Source organism: Camelus ferus, chromosome 17, assembly GCF_009834535.1.
Source record: "Camelus ferus isolate YT-003-E chromosome 17, BCGSAC_Cfer_1.0, whole genome shotgun sequence".
NCBI lineage: Eukaryota > Metazoa > Chordata > Mammalia > Artiodactyla > Camelidae > Camelus > Camelus ferus.
In genome coordinates, this window is record NC_045712.1 from 41,884,168 (window position 1) to 41,911,229 (window position 27,062).

Here is a 27,062-nt window from a genome sequence, read left to right on the forward strand (position 1 = left end):
GTACCCCCCTCCCACTCACCACCTTAGGTGGGACAGAATGGCTAGAGTGACCTGGAGTTGGATATTTCCCTCCCTCCATGTGGAAACCTAAAGCTGGCTGCAACTGGGTATTTCCATCACCCAGGTCAGGCCCTGATAAAACCCCAGCAGGTTAGGCACTAGTTAACTAGTTTCTTTGGAGGGCAGACCTTGTTAAGAACAGAACGCTCTCCCATTTTTTGAAGCGATTCCTTTTCTACTCCCCTTTTCAGAAGCACGAGGGGATTTTTCTCTGATATTCGCTGTGAGAACCTGGTAGAGCTCCAAGAAGTAAAACCCACAAAACTGTGGTGGCCTCCTGAGGGCTGGGTCCCCTGGAGCTTTTTTATCTCTTAGACTTGTGCATACTGAGCCACTGGCAATTTGTCAATAATAGTTCAGGTTTCCCTATCCTGACACTGGTTCCCACAGCTGGTTTTGCTCTTGGGTTTCTGCTCCAGTAAGTTGTGATTCTCTGTACTTGCTTGTCTGTCTTTCCAGCTTGGGAGACAGCAGTTTGCCCTGGATCTCACTTCTCTTATGAATCTAAGATTTGTTGATTTTCCAGTTGTTCCAGCATTTACTTCTTAAGGTAGAGTGGAGACCTACATGTCTTCTTACATGTCAGACCAGAAACTGGAAGTCTCTATGGGAAGATTTTAAATTACAAATCCAATCTCTTTATTTGTTATATGGCTATTTAGATTTCCTATTTCTTCTTGAGTCTGTTTTGGTAGTTTTTGTATTTCTAGGAATATGTCCATTTCATTGAAATTATCTAATTTGTTGACATACAGTTATTCATAGTATTTCCTTAAAGTCTTCTTGATTCCTGTAAGGTTGATAGTAATATCCCTTCTTTCATTCCTGATTTTAGTAATTTGATCTTCTCTCATGGTCAGTTTTGTTAGTTTTGTCAACTTTTGTTGATCTTTTAGAATAATCAACTCTTGGTTTTGTTGATTTTGTCTATCTATTTTATTTTATTAATTTCTGCTCATGCTTTTTTCTACTTGCTCTGAGTTTAGTTTTCTCTTCCTTTTCCAGTGACTTAAGATAGAAGTTTAGGCTATTGATTTGAGATGTTTCTTTTATTAAATTATAGCTATTTATAGCTATAAATTTCCCTCTAGGCACTGTTAGCTGCATTCAACAAATTTTGGCATATTGTATTTTCATTTCCATTTATCTTAAAATCTTTTCTAATTTCTTTTGTGATTTATTTGACCTGTTGTCTATTTAAGAATATTTTAATTTCCACATATTTGTGAATTCTTCAAATTTTTGTTGTTGTTGTTCATTTCTAATTTTAATTCATTGTGATCAGAGAACATACTCTGTACAATTTCAATCCTTTCAGATTTATTGAGGCTCCCTTATGGCCTAGCATGTTGTCTATATTGGAAGTATTTTATGTGCACTTGAGAAGAATGTGTATTCTGCTGTTTGGGGTTGAGTGTGAGTGAGGATACAGTAAGTTTCACCTCTTAATTATCTAGTGAATTTGGTACCCAAACCATATTGTTTTGGTTATATTACTTATGAGTAAGTTTTTTTTATCTGTTTTGTATAGCCGTTTTCCCAGAATTATTATATGTTCAGTTTTTCCGGGAGCATTTTTAAAAAGTAAAAAGAAAAAGATTAATAATGTCACAATTTTCATAACAAACAGAAAACCAAAAGGAATTTAAACTTGTTTCATCTCAAGTGAGATGTCCAGGAGGAATATTAATTCTATTCTGGGTTTCTCTGTCAGGCTTATGAACTACATCAGAAGAACAAGGAGTCCACCAGTCCAGGAGCTCAAAGTGTAGAAATTGATGTATTCTCTGAAGATGATCCTTATCTGTCAATACAGAATCCCCAAAAGGTAATTTCCCCAAGTTATTCCCAGACAAAACATGGCTCATCCATAACCTTCTCTAAGATAGTCACTATGGGAAAATATCAAGATTTGTGCAGAGCAAACTGCCAGAATTAGATGTTAAGTACAGCTCTAGGCCAGAGTTTCTCAGCCTCTCTACTGTGACATTTGGAATAATTCCTTATTGTGGTGGACTATTCTGTGTGTTGAGAGTGACTAGTAGCACCTTGGCCTCTACCCACTAGATGCCCATAGTATCCCCCCCCCCCCAATTTTAAAAATTTTAAAAGTGTCTTTAAACATTGTCAGAATGTCTCCTGGAGGTCAAGATTCCTCCTGCAGGAAAACCACTGGTCTAGGCCTATTATTCTGGGAGTTGAGGTAGCTGATAATTTCAGTCTCAGTAAAGTGGCCTCCTCTTCTTCACCTGGCTTCTGTATTTAAGATTAGTGGATCAGAGGTAGGATTTGGATAGAAGGAAGTTGAGATCTTCATGTGCCTTGCCTTTCATCAGCCAAGCAAGAGCAGTTAGAGAATTCTCTCCTGAACTCAGGGCTGGTCAGAGCATTAGAAAAGGATCTAACAAGAGGGATGCTTTCTAGACAACCCTCATAAGCTAGTTTCATGCCTAAAAAGTCACAAAATGAAGTATTAGGTACTACCATGGTGAGGGAGGGTGTTGGTAAATGATTCCTCCTTTCCTTTGTTCTGCTGTACAGAAGTCTGATGATACCAGTGTCCTCTCAGAATGTAGCACCATTGATCCACAGGATCCTTTCAGGCAGATACCTGACATGGTTTCCAAGAAGGAACCAGAGAGATGTTTGCCCAAAGGTAAGTGGCAGTATTTCTACATTCAGTTAATGGAATATTTGGATGGTATTCTGTTATTCTTTGAAGCTGTATAGTTTTGATAGATACCTTCTTTCTACTTCTCCTGGAGACAAAAAAAAAAAAAAAAAAGAAAGAAAGGTCTCCCCTGGATTATCAGGTCCAGGCAAAAAGGATTTTAGGAAATTCTTGATTCAAGTGGGCTCAACTTATACAGCCCCAAAACCAGGGTAGAAACTCTAGAAATTTTCCCTGGAAAACCTACTGGCCAATATTGCTGCCACTTTTTGTAGTCCCCAGGACATCAATTGTCAGGATGTACTTGAGGTCACAGACCAGGAGAATTTGACCATAAGTCTGGGGTTGGCTGGAGTTCCTACCAGGCCCTCAACTCATCCCTCAAGATTTTTCTCTGGGAGAAGGGGTCCAAGATGGTGATGTAGGAAGACTCTGAGCTCACCTCCTCCCATGGACACACCAAATCTACACCTACATATAGATAAGTTCCTCCTGAAAAAGAAGTGTAGGCTGATTGAACAGCTATTACATATAGAAGGACCACATAGAAGCAGGGCGGAAATATGGAGACATGGTATCCATGGGAACACCACCCCCAGTGTAGTGATGTGCAACAGGAAGGGATATTACTAAGGGGCCTGAGTACTGGCTCCCACCTTAGGACACAGCAAAAGATGTCCTAAATGACATCTAGCCTATACTGGAAGGAAATCCATGTACTAACCCTAGAGCTTCTGCCAAATGGGCAGGGAACTGCTGGAGCCCTCTGTGGGGTCCGAGGTACCAGCAAGAGCCTTTGTTTGCTTCCCCCCAGAACTTCGCCCGGCCCTCACTGACTCCAGCTCTGTGTATGCCACCAAGGCAGCCTTGGGCTCAGCACTCCCCAGGGACTGCCCTTAGCCTAGGCCTGCCCAGCCTCAGCAGTCCCACCAAGGTGACCTCAGTGCTCCACAGAGACTGACCCCAGCTCAAGCCCACTCTAACCCTAGCTGCTCTGCCTATGTGGCCTTGGGTTGTAGTGCCCCAGGCATGCTCCAGCCCCAGTTGCCCTGCTAAAGCTGTTAGGCATAAGCAGTCTACACAGGGGACACACCCACACAAGTCCACTCCTTCAGGGCCAGGATAGGTAGCTGTTTCACCTAATTCATAGAAGCAAAAACTAAAAGTCAAACAAAATGAGGAGGCAGAAGAATATATTCCAAATGAAAGAACAAAATGAAACCCCAGAAAAAAAACCCTAAAGAAACAGAGGTAAGTAATTTCCCTGATAAAGAGTTCATAGATATGATCATAAGAATTCTCACCAAACTAGGGAGAAAGATGGAGAACTTAATTCCAGGAAGAACTTTAACAAAGACTTAGAAAATGTAGGAAAAATACACTAGAGGGAATTAACAATGGATTAGAGGACACAGAAGAACAAATTAGTGGTCTTGAAGACAGGGCAGTGGAAATCACTAATCAGAACAGCAGAAAGAAGAAAGAATTTTTAAAAATGTGAAGCGTTTAAGGGACCCCTGGGACAACATCAAACGTACTAACATTGGCATTATAGGGGCCTCAGAAGGAGAAGAAAGAGAAAAGGGACAGAAATGTCATGTGAAGAAATAATGGCCAAAAACTTCCCTAATCTAGGGAAGAAAACAGACATCCACGTCCAGGGAGCATAGTGATTCCTAAACAAGATGAACCCAAAGAGATCCACCTCAACACACATTATAATTAAAATGTCAAAAATTAAAGATAGAGAATCTTAAAAGCAGCTGGAGAAAAACAATCAGTCATATACAAGAGAACCTGGTACAATAAATTCAGACTAGCTTTACAGATGGTTATCCACTACCTTTACTATATGTTTGCCTTTACCAGTGAGGTTTTTCTTCCATAATTCTCTTGTTTCTAGTTATATAGCCTTTTCTTTTTTGTTTAAATAAGTTCTTTAACATTTCTTGTAAGGTTGGTGTAGTGGTGATGAACTCCTTTAGCTTTTGCTTGTCTGAGAAACCCTCTCTCCTTCAATTCTGAATGTTCGCCTGCCAGACAGAGTATTCTTGGTTGTAAGTTTTTTCTTTCAGCATTCTGAATATATTATACCAGTCCCTCTGCTCTGTAAAGTTTCTGCTGAAAACTCACCAATAGTCTCATGGAGGTTCTCCCTATAATGCTAATGTTAGTATGCTTGATGTTGTCCCAGGGGTCTCTTAAACACTCCACATTTAAAAAATTCTTTCTTCTTTTTTACTGTTCTGATTGGGTGATTTCCACTGCTCTGTCTTCCAGACTGCTGTTCTGTTCCTATGCATCCTCTAATCTGTTGTTAATTCCCTCTAGGGCATTTTTAATGTCAATTATTTGTCAGTTATGATTGGTTCTTTTTAATATTTTCTGTAGTTTCTGTGTCTTTGTTGAAGTTTTCACTGAGTCAGACCTGGCACATTATGACTCCTACTCTGCTCTATTGGCCAAATTTTGTCACATGGCTGAGCCCAGATTCCCAGGGTTGGGAAAACGACACCACTTCTTTAGCTGGAGGATTTGTGAAGTCACGTGGTGTGTACAGGTAGGGGTGTGGAGTTGGGCTATGAGTGCAGATTTACTACAGACACTAATGATGATGTGCTGGTCTAATTCCTTGCAGGCCTGAATTGCTGCTTTCCATGCTGTGCTATGGACAAGAGAAAGTCCCCTTGGATCATTTGGTGGAACCTACGGAAAACCTGCTACCAAATAGTGAAACACAGCTGGTTTGAGAGCTTTATTATCTTTGTGATTCTGCTGAGCAGTGGGGCACTGGTAAATTATCATGGTTTTTTGGGGACACTGGGGATCAAGTCAGCTGGGAGGCTTCATTCTGACTTGGCCCCTCATGGGGCTGTGAATGTGGGGAGACCAGGCAGAAGTGGGATCTCTGTTAGTGGATCCACTTAGGCAACAGGATTTTACACAAGTTCTGGAGGCATGCTACAACTGGGAAGTCCCCCAGCCAAAGATGCTATATCTGTGGGAAGCATGACCCACATCAGCACTTTAAAGTGGCTGTTGGAGCCTAGCCCTGGACTCCAGATCTGTCCATTATTCCTGGAGGATTTCTAGAAATTTTCACCATATCCTACATGTTTCCTCCTCTAGACAGCAATGTTCTTACTCTCTCTTTTCCTGAAGACCATAGTGCTGCTTTCTAAAAGGTAAAACAATAGATTTGAAGGCTGCAGGGACCAGATTAGGATATAAGTTACCTTGTTATTTTTTCCACTCATGATCCCTTGAGGGGCAGGACAAAGAGATATTGCTTTCTGTGCGTGACAGATCCTTCCAAAACTGAGGTGTGGTGTGATTTCCAGTGAGGCTTAGAAATAACTGAATCCATCAGCCTTCCTGGCCATATAGTCGTAAACTCCTTTCTGCTCGTTCTCCTTACCTTTTGGTCCTTCTTTCCCCTTCTGCACACACACACCCCCACTTTGAACAACAGGATGATCTCTCTTATCACCTACATGTTTCTCTCTCTCTCCCTCCCATTATGTCTTGTGTCTCCTCTTAAAATGGCCATAAGATAAAACTAAATTCCCTTACTATTTTGTCATGTCAAGTGAATAGAATACTGATTCCCCCTTATTGATTTAGAGTCACAGAACATTTCACAAGAAGTTGCTAGCAGGGGCCCTTTTTCTCTCCCTCCTCTTTGGAGACGGCCCTCACTGTGTCTATGGAGTGTGTACCTACTTTTACTTTAACCTGAGCACCCGATTCCCACACCTCTTTCCTTGCCTTTCTCTTGCCTTACACTCTATGCAGTATGTATCTCTCTAAATAAATCTACCTTTACTCAAAAAAAAAAAAAAGTTGCTAGCAGGGACAATGAAATGTCTTGCTTCTGCACCCCTGCCTTCCTGGTAAGTGCTTTATACCTTTGTAACTCTAGGTGAAAGGAGATGGGACACATACTGGGGCCCACCAGAGCCTGTGATCAACAGACATCCTCGTTTACCTACTTCTGCAATGTAAATTATTCCTGAAACAAAAAAGCAAGTTTCTCTAAAACTATCCCAGAGAACTCCCTTGATTAATTTTTATTGGTAACCCTCAGTCTAGGATTCCCTGTAATCTTCTGGTCATTACATTTCTCTAGCTGTCTACTCTTTCAAGTGATAGGGTTCTTGCATTTATTCCACAAATGGTAATTGTTTACCATGCCCTGTACCAGTCAGTGTGAAAGCAGTGGTGTTGTCAAAAGGTCACAGACACATGCCGCATGGCACCCCATGAGAAAGCATATAATCAGAGAAGTAGCAGAGGTCACACAATCCTCCTGGCTCTTATCTGCCTTCAGATGAGGCAAGCACAGGCTGGGCAGAGTGAGACTGAACACACAATGTAGAGGGTTTCAAGAGTGGGACCCAGGCCCTGTTTCATTGTACATATTTGTAGAGAAAAGGAGACAAAAAACATCCAGTCCCCTGCCACCAAATGTGGTAAATGGACCGGCAGCCCCAGTGCCACCTGGTAGCTTGTTAAAAATGTACAGTCATGGGCCCACCCCAGACCTGCTGAATCAGAACCTGGGTGATTTGGGGCTCATTAGAGTTTGCAAAACTCTGATTTGGGCAACTAGGTAATAATAAGAACTTCCTGGATTAGGAAATAGCCTAGTTATAAATGTGTTATAACTAGTTATAGTGTGGGAGCCTCCAAAGCTCAGTTGCTAACATCAGCTCTTCCACTGAGCAAACTCAGATGTGCTGTGACAGCCTGTTGCTATGTTTCCAAAATGAGAGAGGAAATGAGCTTCCAACACCATTCAGATTTGTCTCTCCTGAAGAGAATCTAAAAAACAAAAACAAAAAACAAGCAAACAAACAAAAACAAAGCATAAATACAGGACAGAAATAGACTCACAGACAGAGAATACAGACTTGTGGTTGCCAGGGGGGTGGAGGGTGGGAAGGGATAGAGTGGGATTTCAAAATTGTAGAATAGATAAACAAGATTACACTGTATAGCACAGGGAAATATACACAAAATGTTATGATAACTCACAGAGAAAAAAATGTGACAATGAGTGTGTATATGTCCATGAATGACTGAAAAATTGTGCTGAACACTGGAATTTGACACAACATTGTAAAATGATTATAAATCAATAAAAAATGTTAAAAAAAAAAAAAAGAGGCGAAAAGACAACCCCTGACCTGAGTGAGTTGGGAGGCTAGTAAGGAAGACAGGTGGCGTCTAGGCAGTAATAGCCCGGGGCCATAGTGATACACTCAGAGAAGCAGTGGGGGACATGGGGCCATGCAGGATGGCGTCTAACCCGTTCCTGTGGAAGGACAGTTTCCTATAGAAGATGTGAGCTAAACTGCAATCTAAAGGCAGGCGAGGAGCCAGTGGGGGAGATTAAGGGTCTTCTTCAGTCAAAAGCCCACTTGGGGGTTGGAAGTGAGACTGTTTTATTCTTTTGCAGTATTTTTCCCTAGGGTCATGGGGTTGTGGGACATCCTTAGTCCCTGACAGCAGGGCTGATTTCTTTCTTGCCTTCAGAGTTTGCCCTAACGTCTTGGCAAGTTTAGTGCCCAGGCCCCTTCTCTCCTTTATTTCATCCTCAGTAACACTGTAAATGCCAAAGGGACAGCTTATACCCTAAGTCATATAGACCCTGAGGAACCACACACATGAACACATACATACACTTTGGGTGAGAGAAATGTTTGTATGTAATGTGGAAAAGGATCTCTCCAAAAGCTAGGTTGTCTTATTTTTGTAAGTCACCCTTAATGAAGGTTTAATAGTCAAAATAATTTATACTGGGAGCTCTAGCCCAATGCTTCTCAAACTGTTACATATCGTGGTCCACATACAAAATGATCAGATCTGTAGGAAACACTGGGGTAAGTGGATAATGCTGTCTGTGGTGGACGATGATGAGCCTTAGGGTTGGCAGGATCTAGAGTGTGGGCTAAGGCATTTGAACTTGATGTTATAAGCAATGGAGGGCCACAGAATAGAGCCACTTAGGTAACTGGGAGGATGAAAGAGAGGGTATATGCCACTGGGAGGTTCTGGAAAAATTTACAAGATATTGTTGGCAAGAGTTGAAAGGATTAGAAAGACCAGTAAGTAGTGTGGTTGTCCATTAGGAAGATTATTATTATTTTTAATTCTAGAGGTTAGTGATGAGAGCCTGGGAAACTATAGTGGCAGCAGAAATCTAGAAATAGGATTTTCATTCTTCTGGTTTTACTTAATGAATTGTTTCCATTGGAAAAATTCAGCATTAATACTTTTTAAGTAAAACCTCATCACCAAGAGAGATACTAGTTTATTCAAATAAGGAAGAAAAATAATAAGTAAAGCCAGCAGGGAATTCAACCTGGCCTGTGGCTGTGCCTTATCATTTCAGGTATTTGAAGATATTCACCTTAATGGAAAACCTCAAATCGAAGCATTGCTTCATTGTACTGACAATATTTTCACATACATTTTTATCTTGGAGATGGGTCTGAAATGGGTGGCCTTTGGATTTGGGAAATATTTCACCAGTGCCTGGTGCTGGCTCGATTTCATCATTGTGATTGTAAGTTTACCATCTCTGTGTCTCAGGTAGGCAGTGGGTGCGGGGTGGGAAGGGATCGGGGAGAGGATCACGTGGGAGCTGCTTTTCCTGTGTGCCTCATATGAGTGCCTCTCCAGAATAGTTTTCTTCATATTTATCCATCAGCAGTCCAGCCTTCCCTGTGTCCCATTCCTCATGCTTCATACACTCACCACCCCAACCCTTTCCATGATAGTGCTCATCCACTTCTTTCCATAAGCACTGCTTATGTCTGATGTACACCCAGAGTAACTTTACATATCCTTGAGTTTTCCTTCTCCTCCCAACCTTTCATTTCCTTTCAAGACTTCTCAAAGCAGGTTAGCAGCCAACAGACTAGACTGGTCTCCATCTTGATTATAAAGCAACAAAAAGATTATTCAAATACATTTTTTTTTGCATTTAATCTGTACAACAGTGTTTCAAGTTAAGCAGAGTTATACCTACCATATTACATACACACCTACCATATTGCAGACAAGGAAACCTGAAACTCAGAGAGTTAGCAACTTGTTTCAGGTGAAATTGGAATTCACACCTCACTCTGTATGACGCTAAGGCCAGTAGTCATCATAGTAGATCGCATTTTTCAACTGCTTTCTCTATAGCATGTACTCTGCCATGTGCCTATGCATTCTCTATTTTAATTATCACAGCCATTTCATATGGTAGGTAAACTAAGTAAAAGAGAGGCTAAGAAACATGTTCAAGATTGTCCAGCTAGAAGTGATGGAGATGAGACTCAAACCTAGTAAGCCTCACTCCAAAGCCCTTGATTTAAATATCTATATCCTTTTTCTCCAGGAGCTAATTAGACTTTGTCTGTGCTATTTAAGGAAGTAGATATAACAAGTGCATAGCATAAGCCATGTGGTCAGCACACCACATGGAGAGCCATAATGCTGTTGGAGGGCACAAATAGGCCATGTGGTTCAGGCATTTTAGAAAGGTGTCAGTGCCATGGGAGCTCCAACACAAGCATCCCCGTGTTCATTGTGTGGCACCCTGTCAGTTTCCAAAGTGCTAATTACTGCGCACCAATTGTCTTATTAGATTATAGTGAAAACTCCATAAGGTGATGGACAGATTGGTGTGTCTATTCTAGGGACGTGGTTTACTGGCCTAAATTTAGGAGACTGGTCCTCAAGTTCCTTTGTTTGCTCTCTTTCTGTGTAACCTCAAGCAAAGTGCTTAAGGTTTTGACGTAAGTTTCCATATGAATAAAAATGAGAATGTGGGCTATAAATTACCCAAGTTTGACTAGATACAAAATAGATAACATAAATCTAACAATAACCATTTAAAATATCAAAACAGTAGCCCGATACTACACTGTCAAAAAGGGCACAGGCCCAGGTGGTTTCACAGACAAGTTTTACCGAACTTCCAAGGAACAGTGTTACAGACTGAATGTTTGTGTCCTCTAGAAATTCATATGTTAAAACCTAACCTCCAGTATGTTGGTGTTTGGAGGTGGGCCATTTGATTAAGACAAGAAGGCATTCACAGACCCTCACAAATGGGGTTAGTGATCTTGTAAGAGACCCCACAGAGCTTCCTCACCCCTTCTACCATGTGAAGACTTAGCAAGAAGATGGCTTTAGTGAACCAGGAAGCAGGCCCTCAACCAGACACTGCCAGCACCTTGCTCTTGGGATTCCCAGCCTCCAGACTGTGAGAAATGATACTCTGCATAAGTTTATACATCCAGGCTATGGTATTCTGTTATAGCAGCCTGAACTAAGACAAGCAGTTAACTCCAACCTTATTTAAATTGTTACAAAGAACAGAAAAATAGAGGAGGCTTGCAAACTTACGTAATGGGACTAGCAAAACCTTGATAATGGTGAATGGAACAAAAATGAGTAGAACAAGAAAAGAAATAATCTTATAATGAGATAGCTTTGTAAATCCCAAAGAAAGCACTCAGAGTGTGGTGCACCATTACTGTTGTTAGACTTAGCATCCAACAGACCCAATTCTACCTGAAAGAAGTTGATCCCCTGTGCTCAGGCTTCCTTATCTACAACGTGGTGGTGATGTGTAACACTGCTTGATTCAGAACATTACTGTGCTGATTAAATGAGAGAGAATGTATGTGAATAATCCTTTTATGTTGCTTATTAGTTGAGATTGCATAAAATGATCTTTATAATTTTGGAGTAGAAAAATGTAAAACATAACCACAAAAACTGTATATATAAGTTCAACTATATTAAAGTGTAAACCTTTGTTTTTCTATTCAGCAGTACTATAATTAGAGGTAAAGACAGGCTAGGCCCTGAAGAGAGTATTTGTCATATACATAACAAATAATTATAATCTACAGTATATAAATACTCCCTACAGATCAACCAGAAAAAGACAACCCAGTGTAAGAATGACGAGGATGCAAACAGGCAATTCACAGAAATTCGATTTTCTAATAAATGTGTGAAGAACATATGCATACTAGTTATATCACAAGCTAGCACAGAACTGCATATTAAAATGAGAGACTTCTTTTTACTCATCAGATAGACAAAAAATTTTTAATTGGATAATATCTAATACAAGAAGGATTTAGAAAAATGGAATCTCTTATTACTGCTAATTATTGTTATAGTCAGTTTGGGGAAAGTTTTGCACTATTAAGTAAAATTACAAATGAGCCCAGTTTGCAATCCAGAAATACCACTTCTAGTTATACATCTAAGGAAAACTCTCATGTGTGTACCCAGGAAAAATGCACATGTCCATTCAGTTTGCTGTTGTCCATAGTAGCGAAGAAATGGAAATAACTTAGATATTCACCAAAGGGGAATGGATCCATAAAATATGAATGTTTATATACAGTAATATTTCATAACAGTTAAAAAGAATATATATCAACATGATAAATCTCAAAAACATAATGCAGAGTGATAAATCAAGTCAGGTAGAAATAAAACTAGCAGAAGACTTCCCACCCTGAATAATGTTGTAGAGTGGGAAAGAGTGTGGATGTTTTTGTATCTGCCTGTCTCATCAATGCCTCAGAACTGGAACAGAAACCAGGGGTGAGGTTCCTGATGAAAGTGTACAGTGTCCTTCTAGAAACACTTCTTTCCCACCCGTGGTAACAGTCACTTGGTAAAGTCAGAACTGCTAAGCTTTGCCGTTCTTTACCCTCTGGCTAGGAACAAAGAAGGAGTATTTGGAAAAGTTGCTTAAGTAACTCTCCCTACAGACAATACTGTCACAAACCAAAGAACAAAAAAAGCCTGTTTGGAAAAAAATAATAATAAATAAAAACACTTTGAATTGGTGGTGATTTTTAAAAGTTGATTACAAATTTTTAAATCTGGCTATTCTGTCATATTCACTCAATTTCTCTCAGTTTGCAAATATTTTACTACCACAGTGAGATTGGCAGGATTAGTAGGGAGTATTTTTAGATAATAGTGAACTTTGACATCGGCTTAGTCAGGAATATCAGTAACTCACTTTCTGTCCTGCTGAGCAACTCCCCTTCCAAGCTGAGCCTCTGAAGGCTCTGCATAATCGGTAAGAACAGCCGGAGAGCTGCAAATAGTGGTCTTCAGTTTAAGCTCAGCTTATTTGTTAAATTTTAATCTAATGTGCTCACAGAGTTTACCCATCCTCAGTTCTGTTCCATTGGGAAGAAGTATGTTGGGAGAGAAAATTGGATTCAACTTCCCAAAAAGGAGCTATTTTGAGTGAGGGGAAATATTAGCAAAGAATTATTATTTCTTTGTAATTTCTTATTTTGATATCATTTCAAACTTACAGAATAGTAGCAAGAAGTAATGTAAAGAACCCCTTATACTCTTTCCCCAGATTCACCAGTAATTAACTTTCACCCCATTTGCTTTATCATTTTTGCTCTATTGTTTTCCTAAACTGCTGGAGATTAAGCTGTATGCACCATGCTCCTTTACCCGTCAATATTTCAGTGTATATTTCCTAAGAACAAAGATACTATCTCACACAGTCTCAATACAGTTATCAAAATTAGGAAATCTAACATGATCCAATACTAAAACCCACATCCATTTTCAAATTTGGTGAGTTGTCACAAGGTCCTTTATGGCCACTTCTCCCTGCCCACCCACCATCACCTTTCACCCAACCCCAATCCAGGATTCAACTCAGGACCCCTCATGATGTATCATTGTCGTGTCTCTATGGTTTCCTTTAATTCACATCAATTTCTCAGCTTTTCTGTGTTAAACAAATAATGTAAATGCATTCTCACCTAGATGGGCAGTAGCTTTGCCAGACAAGGAGAAAATTAGCCTCTCTACCTGCTCTCCCCTTCCAGCAGGGTCTGGCTGGTTTCTGTGTCTGGGTAATCCACTGTGGCCATAATGCTTTTGCCTCTCAGACAGAGGGTTCTCAGCCCCCTACAGGCTTTTCTGGGCATCAAGTTGGGTGCACTACCTGTGACTTCTTTTCCACCAGGTCTCTGTGACCAGTCTCATTGATTTAAAGGGCTTGAAGTCCTTCCGGACTCTACGAGCCCTGAGGCCCCTGCGAGCACTGTCCCAGTTTGAAGGAATGAAGGTACATTCTTCACATGGATGGGAGGGAGATCAGCTAGCAGGGAAGGGAGAAGAGTCTGATCGCTCTTCTTGGTCTGGACTCCTTAAATTGCCAGACTTTTCCTGGACCCTTCCCAACCAGCCCACTGCTTAGAATTTCAGGGATGGAGAAGAGTCTAAGACACAGCCTTCATCCTAAAAGCACTTCTGTGACAGCTGAGACAGTCTGTGGCCTCCCTTTAACCCCAGAGCAAGTGTCCCATAAATCTCCAACACTGTCATCAGAGTACAATTCTCAAGTGATCCTCAGTGGCAACAGAAAGGACCCGTGACATATGGAGCTGAGAGCAGGGCTTTCCTTGGGATGGGTGGTCAGGGTTGGAAAGTAAAGATGAAACTCCAAAAGGTCCAGTCCCACACATCAGGGCTATCCTGGGAGGTCAAGAGCTTGGTGAGTCTCACACACCTATTATGCTTTTCTTCTGTTTTGTTTCCTTAAGGTGGTAGTTAATGCTCTAGTAGGTGCCATACCTGCCATTCTGAACGTTTTGCTTGTCTGTCTCATTTTCTGGCTCATATTTTGTATCCTGGGAGTAAATTTGTTTTCTGGAAAATTTGGAAGATGTGTTAATGTAACAGGCGCAAACTCAGTTATAGATTACAAAATTGTTGCAAACCGAAGTCAATGTGAAGAAAAGTACCACTACTGGAGCACCCTGCAAGTCAACTTTGACAATGTGGGAATGGCTTACCTCGCCCTGCTGCAAGTGGTAAGTTCTGTTGATATGTGTTTCACTTTGGGGAAAGAAACCTTTAAAGAATCATAATCATTCCTCAGCTAATAAAAATACAGTGGCTCTATTGAGATTCCCTAGAAGCAAATCCCAATTTTTTTATTTGGAAGCTAATACCCTCTGGAATTGTTCCCTACTGAGCATCTCCAACTTTATTGTCTACTGAGCCTCAACCTTCAAGTGATGCCCTCTAAGCACCCTGTATATGCCACCTGTACCATATAGCAGTTCCTTGCTCTCCAGAGCTCCAGCCAGAGAACTGTGGAACCTCAGATACTAAGCCATGCCATTAGTAACAGTTCCCTGTTGGAAGTCGGTCCCAGATCAAACCCTGGTCTCAAAATTTTGGACAGATAGTGCAAACAGATTATGGCATCAGGAAAGAGTCTTAATCAGGCTCTTTGCAGCAGTTGGTCCATAGCTTCTCTAGCAGTTTTTAAGGCAAAAATTTCTCTTGTTTTTAAACTTTTTATCTTGCACAAGTGAAGAAGAAAACAAATCCAAGGCACCTATCCTTGAATTTCCTTCTGCTTTTCTTTTATGTGGATATTCTGTCCTGGAAAGGTAGAACATCATCTTACATGCATCTGCCCACTGGCTTTTGCATGACACTTGTCTGGTGATGGCAAGTCTATATAATTGTGTTGATATTTCTCTGCTTTTGTTGTAGGCAACATTTAAGGGCTGGATGGAAATTATGTATGCAGCTGTTGATTCCAGAGAGGTGAGCCTGTGTTCTACCATGTTTTAGAGTGCTAGGATCAAATCAAGAATATCATGATGACAAGGACAGTCCAGAGAGCTTCCTGTATCATAGTTCCAGTGGGCAGCGTTCTTTATCTTGTTTTCATTAGGCCAAACACTATGAAACAGTGATAAAAAAGGGTGTTCGTCCTGCCGTGAGTATTACATGCTCGCATGCTCCAAAGTCCAGTCTTCTTTCTCTATAGTGACCAAGGAGAAACCACTCGTGTAGGAGATGGAGCCAGAAGCAACAGAATTACAGGATGCCTTTATTTCCCTCTCTCACCTCTTCTTCAATTGAGTGGACAGGCAGAAGCCACATTTCAAAGGGTACTTGCTCTCTTAAGGTGGCAGAACCTTAAGACTGGACTCAGTCTGAACAAGAGGGACCCTTCCAATGGCTTCAGGCTGCCCAGAGACTAAGGGGGCTTCTAGTAATTGTCAGCTGTTACATCCTAGTTAAATAAAAAGTGATCATGGATTCCCAAAGTTAGAAGAGTACTCAACAATCTAGTACATTTCTATTTCCCAGTTGGGAAAACTGAGGAATAGAAAGAGAGAGTGCTATCTGAAGTCGTAGTGCTAACAAATGGTAAAATCAAGAATGGAACCAGCATTGTAGTTTGTTTTACTATCATCACACAGTTATATGCTATTGTTTGAGAGTGTGCCCAGTTGATGGCTGGCACATAGTAGGTGTTCAATACATGTGAGCTGATAGTGGCAGTAGAAGTGGTATAGGTGTGTTATAGTAGTAGTAGGGGCAATTTATAACAAAGGAAATATTTTAAAATATTAATTTGCTCATTTTTTGTCTAAATACGTGATTTTCATCCTTAATTTACCTTAGACATCCATCTGCCTTGAGGCAGAGATGGGGGATGGGGAGGAAGTCTTCTGTTTGATAGAAGTAGTATGTGTCTTACATATGCTCTCTGAATGAATGATAGGTGGGTGGAGGTGTGCCTATCCTGATGCTGGTCCTGGGACATTCTAACTGGTGTGTACTGGCTTTCAGCATGATGGCCCTTGTCTGTGTAGTCACAGAGCATCCTGGTGGTAACAAATACAAGCCTTTCTCCTCCTTCAACTCCTCCTGGTTTCAAGCACTGTCTTTCTGCCATATTCTTCACATGGTCCCTTGGCCCAGCAGTCCACTCCTATCCCTTGCTTTTAAGCCATGGCAAGCCCATGGCTATCAACTCCATGTCCAAGCCATATGAGAACTGAAAAAGCTTCAAGAGACCTCTGTCTACCCAATTATGCTACTCCATCCTCTTAAGTCATCCTGCCTGCCCAGTGTATCCCAGGCCTTCCCAGCAGTACTTTTCTCTTAGAAAAATACCAAAGTTGAACCAGAAAACACACTCTTTGCCCTCCATGTTCCCCTCAATTTACTAGACCCCAAGTTCCCTCTCCAAACCCAAAGAAGGAAAAGTCTCAGGACGCACATCTCGTAGCTCTGATGTTCTCTGCCTCTCTGTTTCTCTTTCTGACAATTCCCTGGGTACAAGTGAGGTCAGCTTTTGTCTGTTCCTCTTTCTATCTGAATCTCCCTTTGCAAGATTACTAGCCTGCTGCATAATCTTATTTTAAATGTCAGATGCTGAATATTAATTCTTTCTTCCCATTACATTATTTCTAGACTAATGCTTACCCTTAATTCAAACAAGTAGATACCTCAAGCCAACTGGGACTAAAGTCAGGTACTCTTCAAGACAAAAGAGAAAAATCATTGTTTCAAATATTTAACTCTATCACACTAGTCTATGTGGTGAATTTTGCATAACATACTGTAAGTACATTCAACAGACGAGAGAGCCATCAACACTCATCTCTATCTTTGAATGTGATCAGGGGAAAGAAAAGAGAAATGCTCCCACCACCTATCCCCAAACTGATTAAAACCAACAACAATGTGAAAAACTTGGACAAAAAAGATCTCAGATGCTGTTGGTCACACCTTGACCAAGGGAGCTTGGTTGTAGTCCATTTGTGTCCATTCTGGAGCTTGATGATTCATTCATTCATTAATACATTCATTCAATTTGTATGGAGAATCTACATGCCGTCAGCTAAGCCAGGCACTAGGAGTTCAAGAGTGACAGGACACAAGTGCAGACTAAATACAACAGTGGGCTCTGCATGAAGGACGTAGCCATTCAACAAGAGTTGGTAGTCAATCTCCTCTGCCTGAGGTGAACATGCCCTTTCTCTGGTGGCCATCTCCAGTCTGACTCCCTCCAATTATGTGTCCGCATGGACATCCTAGAGACCTTTCCGAAGATGACTGTGCCACTCCCCTCTCGCACAACCCTGCAATGATTCTCCATTGCTTGGAAGAAAAAGCCTAATCCTCTACCACATCCTCTCCCCACTGCAAGATACCACTCAAGCTGCGCAGGGGGAAACTAAAAAAGGGAAGGGGGCTCCCTGCAGGACCACAGCTAACTGGAGGAAGCTCAGTGGTTAATGCTGCTGAGAAACACTTTGATCCTCTGGACCAGGCAGTTCGGATAGCTTATCTTTTTCTCTAGTAATTGTTTTCTTCTCTCATTTAAAACACCCCAAACAGGAAGGACAGCAGCCAGCGTTTGAGGTGAACCTATATATGTACCTTTACTTCGTAGTTTTTATCATCTTTGGCTCATTCTTCACTCTGAATCTCTTTATTGGTGTTATTATTGACAACTTCAACCAGCAGCAGAAAAAGATAAGTATGGGGATTGTCGGGATTTGGTATTTTCGCCTCTCTTCTCTGAAAAACTTGAATGGAGCATAAATCTGTTCTAGGCTGTTGTGCAAAGCAGAGTTTATCATCTGCATGACAACAGAGAGGGAGCCTTCTGGAGCAGATTCTTGAAGATGTAGCTGAAAAGGGACTGAAAACAGCTGGGTTTTATTAAATCATTGTTTTTACTCTCCACTCTACCCTCTTAAACCAAGGACACTCTTGAATCCTAATTCAAAAACAACTACCAGGATTAGTATTTATGACATAGCAACCTTTCAAGTGTACCTTTGTTATCTAGGATAAAAAGCAGTATAGATGACCCCCAACTTAGGATAGTTCGACTTAGGAGTTTTCAACTTTATGATGATGCGAAAGTGATATGCGTTGAGTGGAAACCTTACTTCAGAGTTTGAACTGTGAACTTTTCCTGGGCTAGAGGTATGTGGTACTGTCCTCTCTCATGATGCTGGAAGGAGCAGCCACAGCTCCCAGTCAGCCATGCGATCACAAGGGTAAACAGCCAATACACTTAAAAACAACATTCCTATACCCATATGACCATTCTGTTTTTCACTTTCAGTTCAGTATTCAATGAAGTGCATGAGCTATTCAACACTTCATTGTAAAACAAGCTTTGTGTCACATGATTTTGCCCATCTGTAGGCTAATGTGAGTGTTCTGAGCACCTTTAAGGGATGCTAGACTAAACTGTGTTGTTCAGTAGGTTGTGTATTAAATGCATTTCCAACTTACAATGGGTTTATTGGGATGTAATCCCATTGTAAGTCCAGGAAGGTCTGTAAACTCTTTCAGTAAACTTGTGTCCCATGTTGAGATTACATGATATTTTTAATTTTGTGGGTTCTCCTCCTCCCCATTAGTTATGAGTCCATGTCATGAGATCATCTTTGTTATGAGAATTTTAGGGGCTGAATTCCATCCCATGTTATGGATAGGTCATAATTTGTCCTAATCATTCCCCCCATCTTAGGGACCCTTAGGTCATTTCCGAATTTTTTGCTCCTCTAAAATAATCATGAACATTCTTGAAATCCTCTCTGTGTATCTCTGATTATTTCCTTGGATAAATTCCTAGAATTTAAGGCATTAAAGATATATTGTCAAATGCTGTGCTTTTGTAAGCTGTGAAAGCTATGAAAAGCTCCTTTTATAAGCCATGAAAATGCTTGTTTACTCTCTTCTCATCATTCTGATTTCTGTAATTTCTAATTGTCTTTTCTACCTTAATGGGTCAAAGTGTTACCTCATAGTTTTACATTCATTTATTAATTAGCTTATTTGTGAGGTTCTACACATTTTCATAGGTTGATGGTCATAAGTATTTCTTCCTTAAGCGTTATCTGGTTTTGGTCTTTATCTCTTTAAAATTGACATTATCATCTTTTTCTTATGTTTTTTATATAGTAAGTCCAGTTTGTGACTTGCCTCTTATGTTTTTGTAATGACATTTTTGACTTATATGTTTAGCATTTTTATGGAATCAAACTCTCAATCTGGTCCTTCTTGGCTTTTTTTCCTTGCATTTATATACTAATGGCATTTCTTAATCTTAAAATCAGGTAAATATTCACCTTTGATTTTCCTAATTGTTTTGTGGCTCTTTTTACTTTCTTCTGGTGAGCTTTTTTAATACATCTAAAATGTACCTTGCTACTGCTCAGCTCTCTTAGTGTCTGCTGGGAGAGTCACAGTCCTTCAGCAATGATATCGCTACTGTGACTCGGGAGTGTGCTATGAAGAGCCACCTCTGTAATATGCAGCTTGATTGCAATCAATACCTGCAATTTGAACGTCCGGCCTTGTGATTTTGGATTTAACCTTACATTTGAAATCACTGTTTTGATCAGTCCATAGCATCTTTGTTCTGTTTTGGTTTACTTTTTATTACAGAAAATGTCAAACATGCGTTAAGAGTATGGTAAAATGAACCTAAAATATCCTTCACTCAACACAACATTTATTAACTTAAGAACATCCTTATAGCATCTGTGTCATTGCCCAATCCTGCCACTGTATATTTTATAGAGCAGATCCAGGACATCATATCATTTCATTCACAAATATTTCAGAACATATCTCTTCTTAAACATAATTACAATGCCATCATCACACCTAAAAAGTTTAATATGAATTCTCTAAATTCATCAACTACCTCTAGTCTCTTATGTCCTTCAAATATTAATTCTTTCATTGATTGACATTAAAGTTCGTTTCTGTTCAAATCAAGATTCAAATGAGTTCTTCCCATTTGATGACTTCCTTGCTGTCTGGAATGACAGTATGTTCTAGGCTTAGTTTGTATCCTTCCTGCCCCAGATCTGGAATCAGCCATCTCTTTAAGTAGTGCTGGTTTTGCTGCAGGGGGTGGTGTTCCAAGACTACAGTCTGGAATGCTCATTGTCATTGTTCTGAGGCTTTTTCAGTGGACAGAGCTACTTCAAATTTAGGTCTGCAAGGAAATATATCTGTGGAAGTATGAATACTGATCATTCAAATTCAGGACTCAAGGTTTTCACTTACCTAATACATCTGTATATCTTCTTTTCCTCACTGAAAAAACTGGTTCTCATGGGTACAGAAGTTGAATTTCCATAATTACTCATTTTCTTTATCCCACAACGCACACATGGGACAGTCTCAGAATAATAGTCTTAATATTATCAAGATGCATATGGTTACCAAAGACACTTGTGTCTGCCAGGCATCTTGAAAATACCTGGTTAATTTCCAGGGCTATATTTTTTTCAAAAAGATTTTTTCTTACTGTGGCAAAATACTCATAAAATTTATCATCTTAACCATTTTTTAGTGCACAGTTAAGTGATATTAAATACATCCCAAATGTTGTACAACCATTATCACCATCCACTTCCATAATTCTTCATCTTGTAAAACTGAAACTCTATACCCATTAAACAATAACTCCCCATTCTTCCCTCCAGCCCCTGGCAACTTCCGTTCTGTTTTCTGTCTCCCATGATTTTGACTATGCTAAGTATCTCATGTAAGTGAAATCATACAGTGCTTGTCTTTTTGTGACTGGTTTATTTCATTCCACGTAATGTCTTTAAGGTTCATCTATGTTGTATATTGCAGAATTTCCTTCCTGTTTAAGACTGAATATTCCACTGTGTGTATGTACCACATTTTGCTCATTCATTCATCTCTCAATGGACAATTGGGTTGCTTCCACATTTTAGCTATTGTGAATAAAGACCCTATGAACATGGATGTGCAAATACCTCTTTGAGACCCTACTTTCAGTTCTTTTGGGTCTGTACCCAAAAGTAAAATTGCTGGATCATATGGTAATATGTACAGTGTACAAAGGTTCTAATTTCTCTACATCCTCACCAACACCTGTTTTCTCTCTTTTTTTTTTTTTTAATAATTGTCATTCTTATGGAGGTAAGGTGTCTCATTTTGGCTTTGATTTGCGTTTCCCTAATGATTAGTGGTGCTGAATATTTTTTTGTGTGTGCTTATTGGCCATTCATGTATCTCCTTTGGAGAAATGTCTATTCAAGCCCTTTGCCCATTTTTGAATCTGGTTGTTTGTCTTTTTGTTGTCATATTTTAGGAGTTCTCTCTATATTCTGGGTATTAATCTCTTATCAGATATATGATTTGCAAGTATTTTCCCCATTCTGTGGGTTGCCTTCTTATTCCGTTGATAGTACCATAGATGCACAAAATTTTAAAATTATTATGAAGTCCAATTTGTCTATTTTTCCTTTTGTCTTTTGAGTCATATCTAAGAAATCATTGCTAAATCCAATGTTGTGAAGCTTTTGTTCTGTGTTTTCTTCTAAGAGTTTTATTATTCTAGGTCTTATATTTATGTGTTTGATCCATTTTTTAGTTAATTTGTGTATATAGTGTTAGATAATCATTCAGCTTCATTCTTTTGCATGTTGATATCCAGTTTCCCTAGCATCATTTGTTTAAAAGACTGTCCTAGGACTGATTATTTTCGGTTCGAACTGGTAGCATAAATTCAAACCCCACACCCTCATCAAGGCAGGCTTGGATTCACAAATTATTAAGAAACACTAGGTTTTTACCCATAGTACAGACTGAAACAGTTTCCTGGTTGTCTTCCATTGCCGACAGATTTGGTTTTCTTCTTCAGCCTTTAATGGCAGCACTTGGAGAGTCCCAAACTCACTCAGGCTTCTTGGCCTAACCCCACTGCCTTTTCCCCATGACCCCATGTAGTTATTAAGCCCCAAGATTCTAATTTTTATAGAGATTAGCATATGCTCTTATGCCAACCATGGCTTCAGGACTAATTTACTACTCTGCCTTTTTGATCTCTCTTGATTTTCAGACAATGGAGATTTTCCTTACTTTTGTGCAAGTTCAGCTATATATTTTAAAGGAATTCTGTTCTATTTTATCCAGCATTTCTGGTTATTTCCCACCCTACACCCAAATTTCCAGAAATGAAAATCCTAGCTCATTTTTCTATTTTTTCTTCCTCAGTAGTGAAAACATTTAAAGCTCTGTTTTTTTTTTTTTTTTTTCTGAGAGTGGCTCTGGACAGATTTTATTAGTATTGATACATGCATTCACATATTTAGGAGAATTTTTAATTGGTAGTTTGGAGGATTTTTTTGTTTGTTTAAATTTTTGTTACTAATTTCTGTTTTTGTTGCATGGTGGTTTGATTTATGCAACTTGAAATGTATTCATTTTTTGTAAAGATTCTGTGATGTTTGTGAAAAATTTGTAATCTTTGTTTATATTATAAAAGTGAAATATAACTGATAAAAGTAACATTTCTCCCTTATTCCATCATTTAAAACCTGTTTCCTTTCAGCCCTCCCTTAGAGTCTCTTTTTGCTTCCCATTGGAATTTTAGGAATTGTTGATAGAAATGTAATATGACTTGAAAACTGTTTCTGAAAATTCAAAACTTATTTCCAAAAATCCATTAATGATAATTAGCGCTCATCTTCTCCATATACTTAGGTGGCCAAGACATTTTTATGACAGAAGAGCAGAAGAAATACTATAATGCAATGAAAAAACTAGGATCCAAAAAACCTCAAAGGCCCATTCCAAGGCCTCTGGTGAGAGCACTTAATTCTAAATACATAGATGCATTAAATGGTTATGAGGAACCCAGATATCTGCAGTACCAGTCTTCTTTAATTTTTAAATTTATAGACTTTATCTAAGAACTCAATAGGAACCCAGATACACTGGTGTACGGCTCAAGTAGTTAGGAAAATTATACATTCCAATTCAACAGTATGATCCCGGGCAACAACTTTAGTTTGGTTTTTAGCAAGCACACAATAGGTGTTTAGTATATACTTATTGCAATGATGTGAATTTAGCAGTTGGTTTTAATTTAATCTTGGCCAATTTAAAATGCATTTATAAGATCTTTTACCAGCTTCTTCTGGTGTGAAGTTGAGGTCATGCATACTCACTTCTACTTCACAAGTACTTATGATAAACTTTCTAGATGAGGAGCAGACAAACTTTTTCTGTTAAAGGTCAGACAGTAAATATTTTAGGCTTTGCAGGCCATGTGTTCTCTGCTGCTGCTACTAAACTCCACTGTTGCAGCACAAAATCAGACATTGATGATACAGAATAAATGTGCTTGACAGTGCTCCAGTACAAGTTTATTTATACACACTAAAATTTGGATTTCATATAATTTTCATATGTCAAAATTTTATTCTTTTGAGTTTTTCCTCAAACATTTAAAAGTGTAAAACCCATTCTGAGCTCATGGGTTACAAAAACAGGTGATAAGCTTTAGGGCTCCTGGAGCAAAGTTTGAAAGACATCAACTTCTACTGCAGTCCCTACCTTCTTTCTTCTTCTTCTTTTTTTTTTTTTAATTGAAGTATAGTCAGTTTACAATGTGTCAATTTCTGGTGTACAGCATACCTACCCTCTTTCTCCTCATTGCCCTTGCTTTCTCTGACTGCTGTGATTCACTCTCTGATTTTAATTCGTTTCAGTACTGATGCTGTTGAACTCCACATCTGCATTCCAGCTCTCTGCTTGAGCTCCAGACCTACACCTCTAACTGCCCATGTCCCTTAGATGTCCCACTGGCACCTCAGACTCCAAGTGCTTGGGACAGATCTATCCTCTCCCCCCAAAACTCCTCATCCTCTGTTCTCTGGTTGGTTGAATGCTCCACGAACCAGAAATGACAGCCTCAGCCTTAACTTTCCCATAACCTACTCCATTCAAACAGTCTCTGACTCCTGCTTCTACTTCCATATTAGTTCTTAAACCTAAATGCTCATGTCTTTCCCCATTGTTAACCACCAAAAACCAACATCATTTTTTGCCTGGATTACCTTAACAGATACCTGGGATTATAAAGGTGAATTCTTAGGGGTTTATGAGGTTTCTAAATAGAATACTGTATGTTTACTTAGATTGGATAATATATAATATAAAATAGTGTAATATATACATATATTGTAAAAATGTATATCCAAGAATGCCATACAATATCAGTGTCTGAGTTTGTGTTTAAGAACAGTTCTCCACCTAAATAAAGAACAAAGTAGTACCTTATAGAGGTTAGATTAAAGAAAATAGTGGAATAATTGAGTCATTTCACTGCACATGGTAGATTAGACAGACAGATTTGAGGTAGAACCTGTACCAGAGCAATCAGCACATCCTTAGCTTGGAGCAGGCCATCCATGCACAAACCAACATGCAAGTTTACCAACAGTGATAACGTGAAATAATCAGTTTTTCTGTTTCCATTTTTAGTAATCATTGAATCATAATCCCATTTATCTAGCTTTATCTTCAAGTGAACAAGAATTAGAAAGCTGGCATTCAAGAATTGCTTGAATACAGGGTTTTGGTTAAGTATAAAGTCTGATTATTCTGAACTGACAAATGGAGCTTTGGAGATGTTAATTCCATTTTGCCCAACATAATTATGTCAGCAGATAGTCTTTGTATTAATATTATTGAAGTCAAAATATAGAAGCAGATGAAGTATAGAGACTAGAGTTCCTTTTTTACTAATAATTCAACATGAGCTGTTTTATTTCAGCAAAATGATGTCATCCACCGCATCAAAGTTGTGTTATTACTAAAAAAATTTTTTTTGCTTTTTGTTTTAAAATGGAATGAACACAATAAGCCTACAGCTTAAAACCAGTAATCTGATTAAATTTAAATGAAAAATATATATATAGAAGAATTTCCTGCCCTTTAAAAGGGGTTTGTACATTTTCCAATAAACTGCTTTAATTGTAAGAGAGGACAGGTTCTGTTATATGTGCCTTTTATGTATGTGATTTCATTTCTACAACTCAAAATGATCTATGATTCCTTTTTATTTTTTTCCCTCAGAACAAATGCCAGGGTCTTGTGTTTGACCTGGTCACAAGCCAGGTCTTTGACATCATCATCATCATCCTCATTCTCCTCAACATGATTAGCATGATGGCTGAATCATATGGCCAGCCCGATCACAAGAAACTCATCCTTGAGCATCTCAACCTGGCCTTTGTGGTCATCTTTACAATTGAGTGTCTCATCAAAATCTTTGCTTTGAGACAATACTACTTCGCCAATGGCTGGAATTTATTTGATTGTGTGATCGTGATCCTTTCTATTGTTAGTAAGTAAAACTGGCAGCCAAAGGGCTTTAATTTGAGAATCAGAGGTAAACTTGTAAATCTTTTCATTTGGAAGTGTGTCCAAAGTATCCACAAGGCAGAAAATTAGGCTTAATGTGATTTTTGTAAAAATAGGTGAACTAATGCCATTCTCTTCTGGGAAGTAGCTAGGAGGTACGGTGATTTCCATTCCCTTGACTGTCTACCCAGTTGAAATAGAGTTAATTAATTATGTGCATAATTTATTCAATGGAGACAGACAAAATTAAGATGACTTAAAAAGTTTTATGGGGGTACTTGCTTTATCCATGGAATTGAGTCAAGATTCTACCTTCCGTGTGCAACTATAAGCCCTAATGAGCATTTTGTTTGTTTGTTTTAAGAATTTGGCATTTAATTTCCATGTTTTTGCATAGTTCAAAATCCGTGTGGGTATCAGATCACAATTATTGTGCCCTATGACATTGCCAGGACTTCCTTTACCTCCTCCTTGTGCAGGGCCTTCAGGACCCAACCTCAGTTAGGCTCCCAAGAATGTGTCATAAGGACAAGTAATGCTTTCTCTTTATTCTGTATCCCAAGCCAACTTAAACCACAGGGTGAACTACACTTGTCTCAACAGCTTGGACCCTATTCACCAACCAGCCTCACTCTATAATCAGTATATTTTTCTCAACTGCAGACAGGAATTAACTGTAAGGTTTATAGAAGAAAAATAAAGGAAAAAAGAGGATTATTGCCATGTACCTTTCTATAAAACAGACACACACCAACTTTGAAATTGAATTCTTTATGACTAAACTATACAGTTTTACTCTGGGTTTTTGACGTCTACTTTTAACTAAACCAATAATTTGACTTTTTTTTTAACTATGTAAAACTGCCCAGGGGCCCTTCTCATAGTTCTAAAAGCAATGGAGACAATGAAAACTGATTTCATAAGTGGAAGGTCTTGGGCTAATCTCAGAAGGGTTGCATTAAACAGATAAACTGGATCAAAATATTTTGGTTCCTATTGCTACCACAGCAATGCAGATGTTTCAGAGATCAAGAAAATGGTACAGTTCATGGTCTATTGTGGTTTCTAAGCCATGAAGTTTATGTAGATAAAGTTTAGTGATAGATGCTTCCACATGCTTATGATTAAATAAGGCTGTTGTTAATCTTTAGTCAATTCCAAGCAAGTCCTGGTGAAATTGACAGCAGGAATAAAGTTAGAAAATGATGATAGGATGAGTTTGAGGCAGCCCTCAGAGAGCTTAAAAAGCTCTCCCTCCAATATGCAGAGAACAATTCATTCATTC

The 27,062-nt window shown here is 39.2% G+C and overlaps 1 protein-coding gene across 1 annotated transcript in view; it reads left to right on the plus strand.

The window, feature by feature from the left end:
* SCN11A (sodium voltage-gated channel alpha subunit 11) overlaps positions 1–27,062 on the plus strand; it is a 122,923-nt gene that overhangs the window by 92,593 nt on the left and 3,268 nt on the right. The window contains 10 exon segments of the mRNA XM_014552505.2: positions 1,775–1,888; positions 2,602–2,716; positions 5,370–5,524; positions 9,129–9,302; positions 13,764–13,865; positions 14,344–14,613; positions 15,308–15,361; positions 17,957–18,094; positions 23,107–23,211; positions 25,490–25,760. Coding sequence (XP_014407991.2) covers positions 1,775–1,888; positions 2,602–2,716; positions 5,370–5,524; positions 9,129–9,302; positions 13,764–13,865; positions 14,344–14,613; positions 15,308–15,361; positions 17,957–18,094; positions 23,107–23,211; positions 25,490–25,760 — 1,498 coding nt within the window.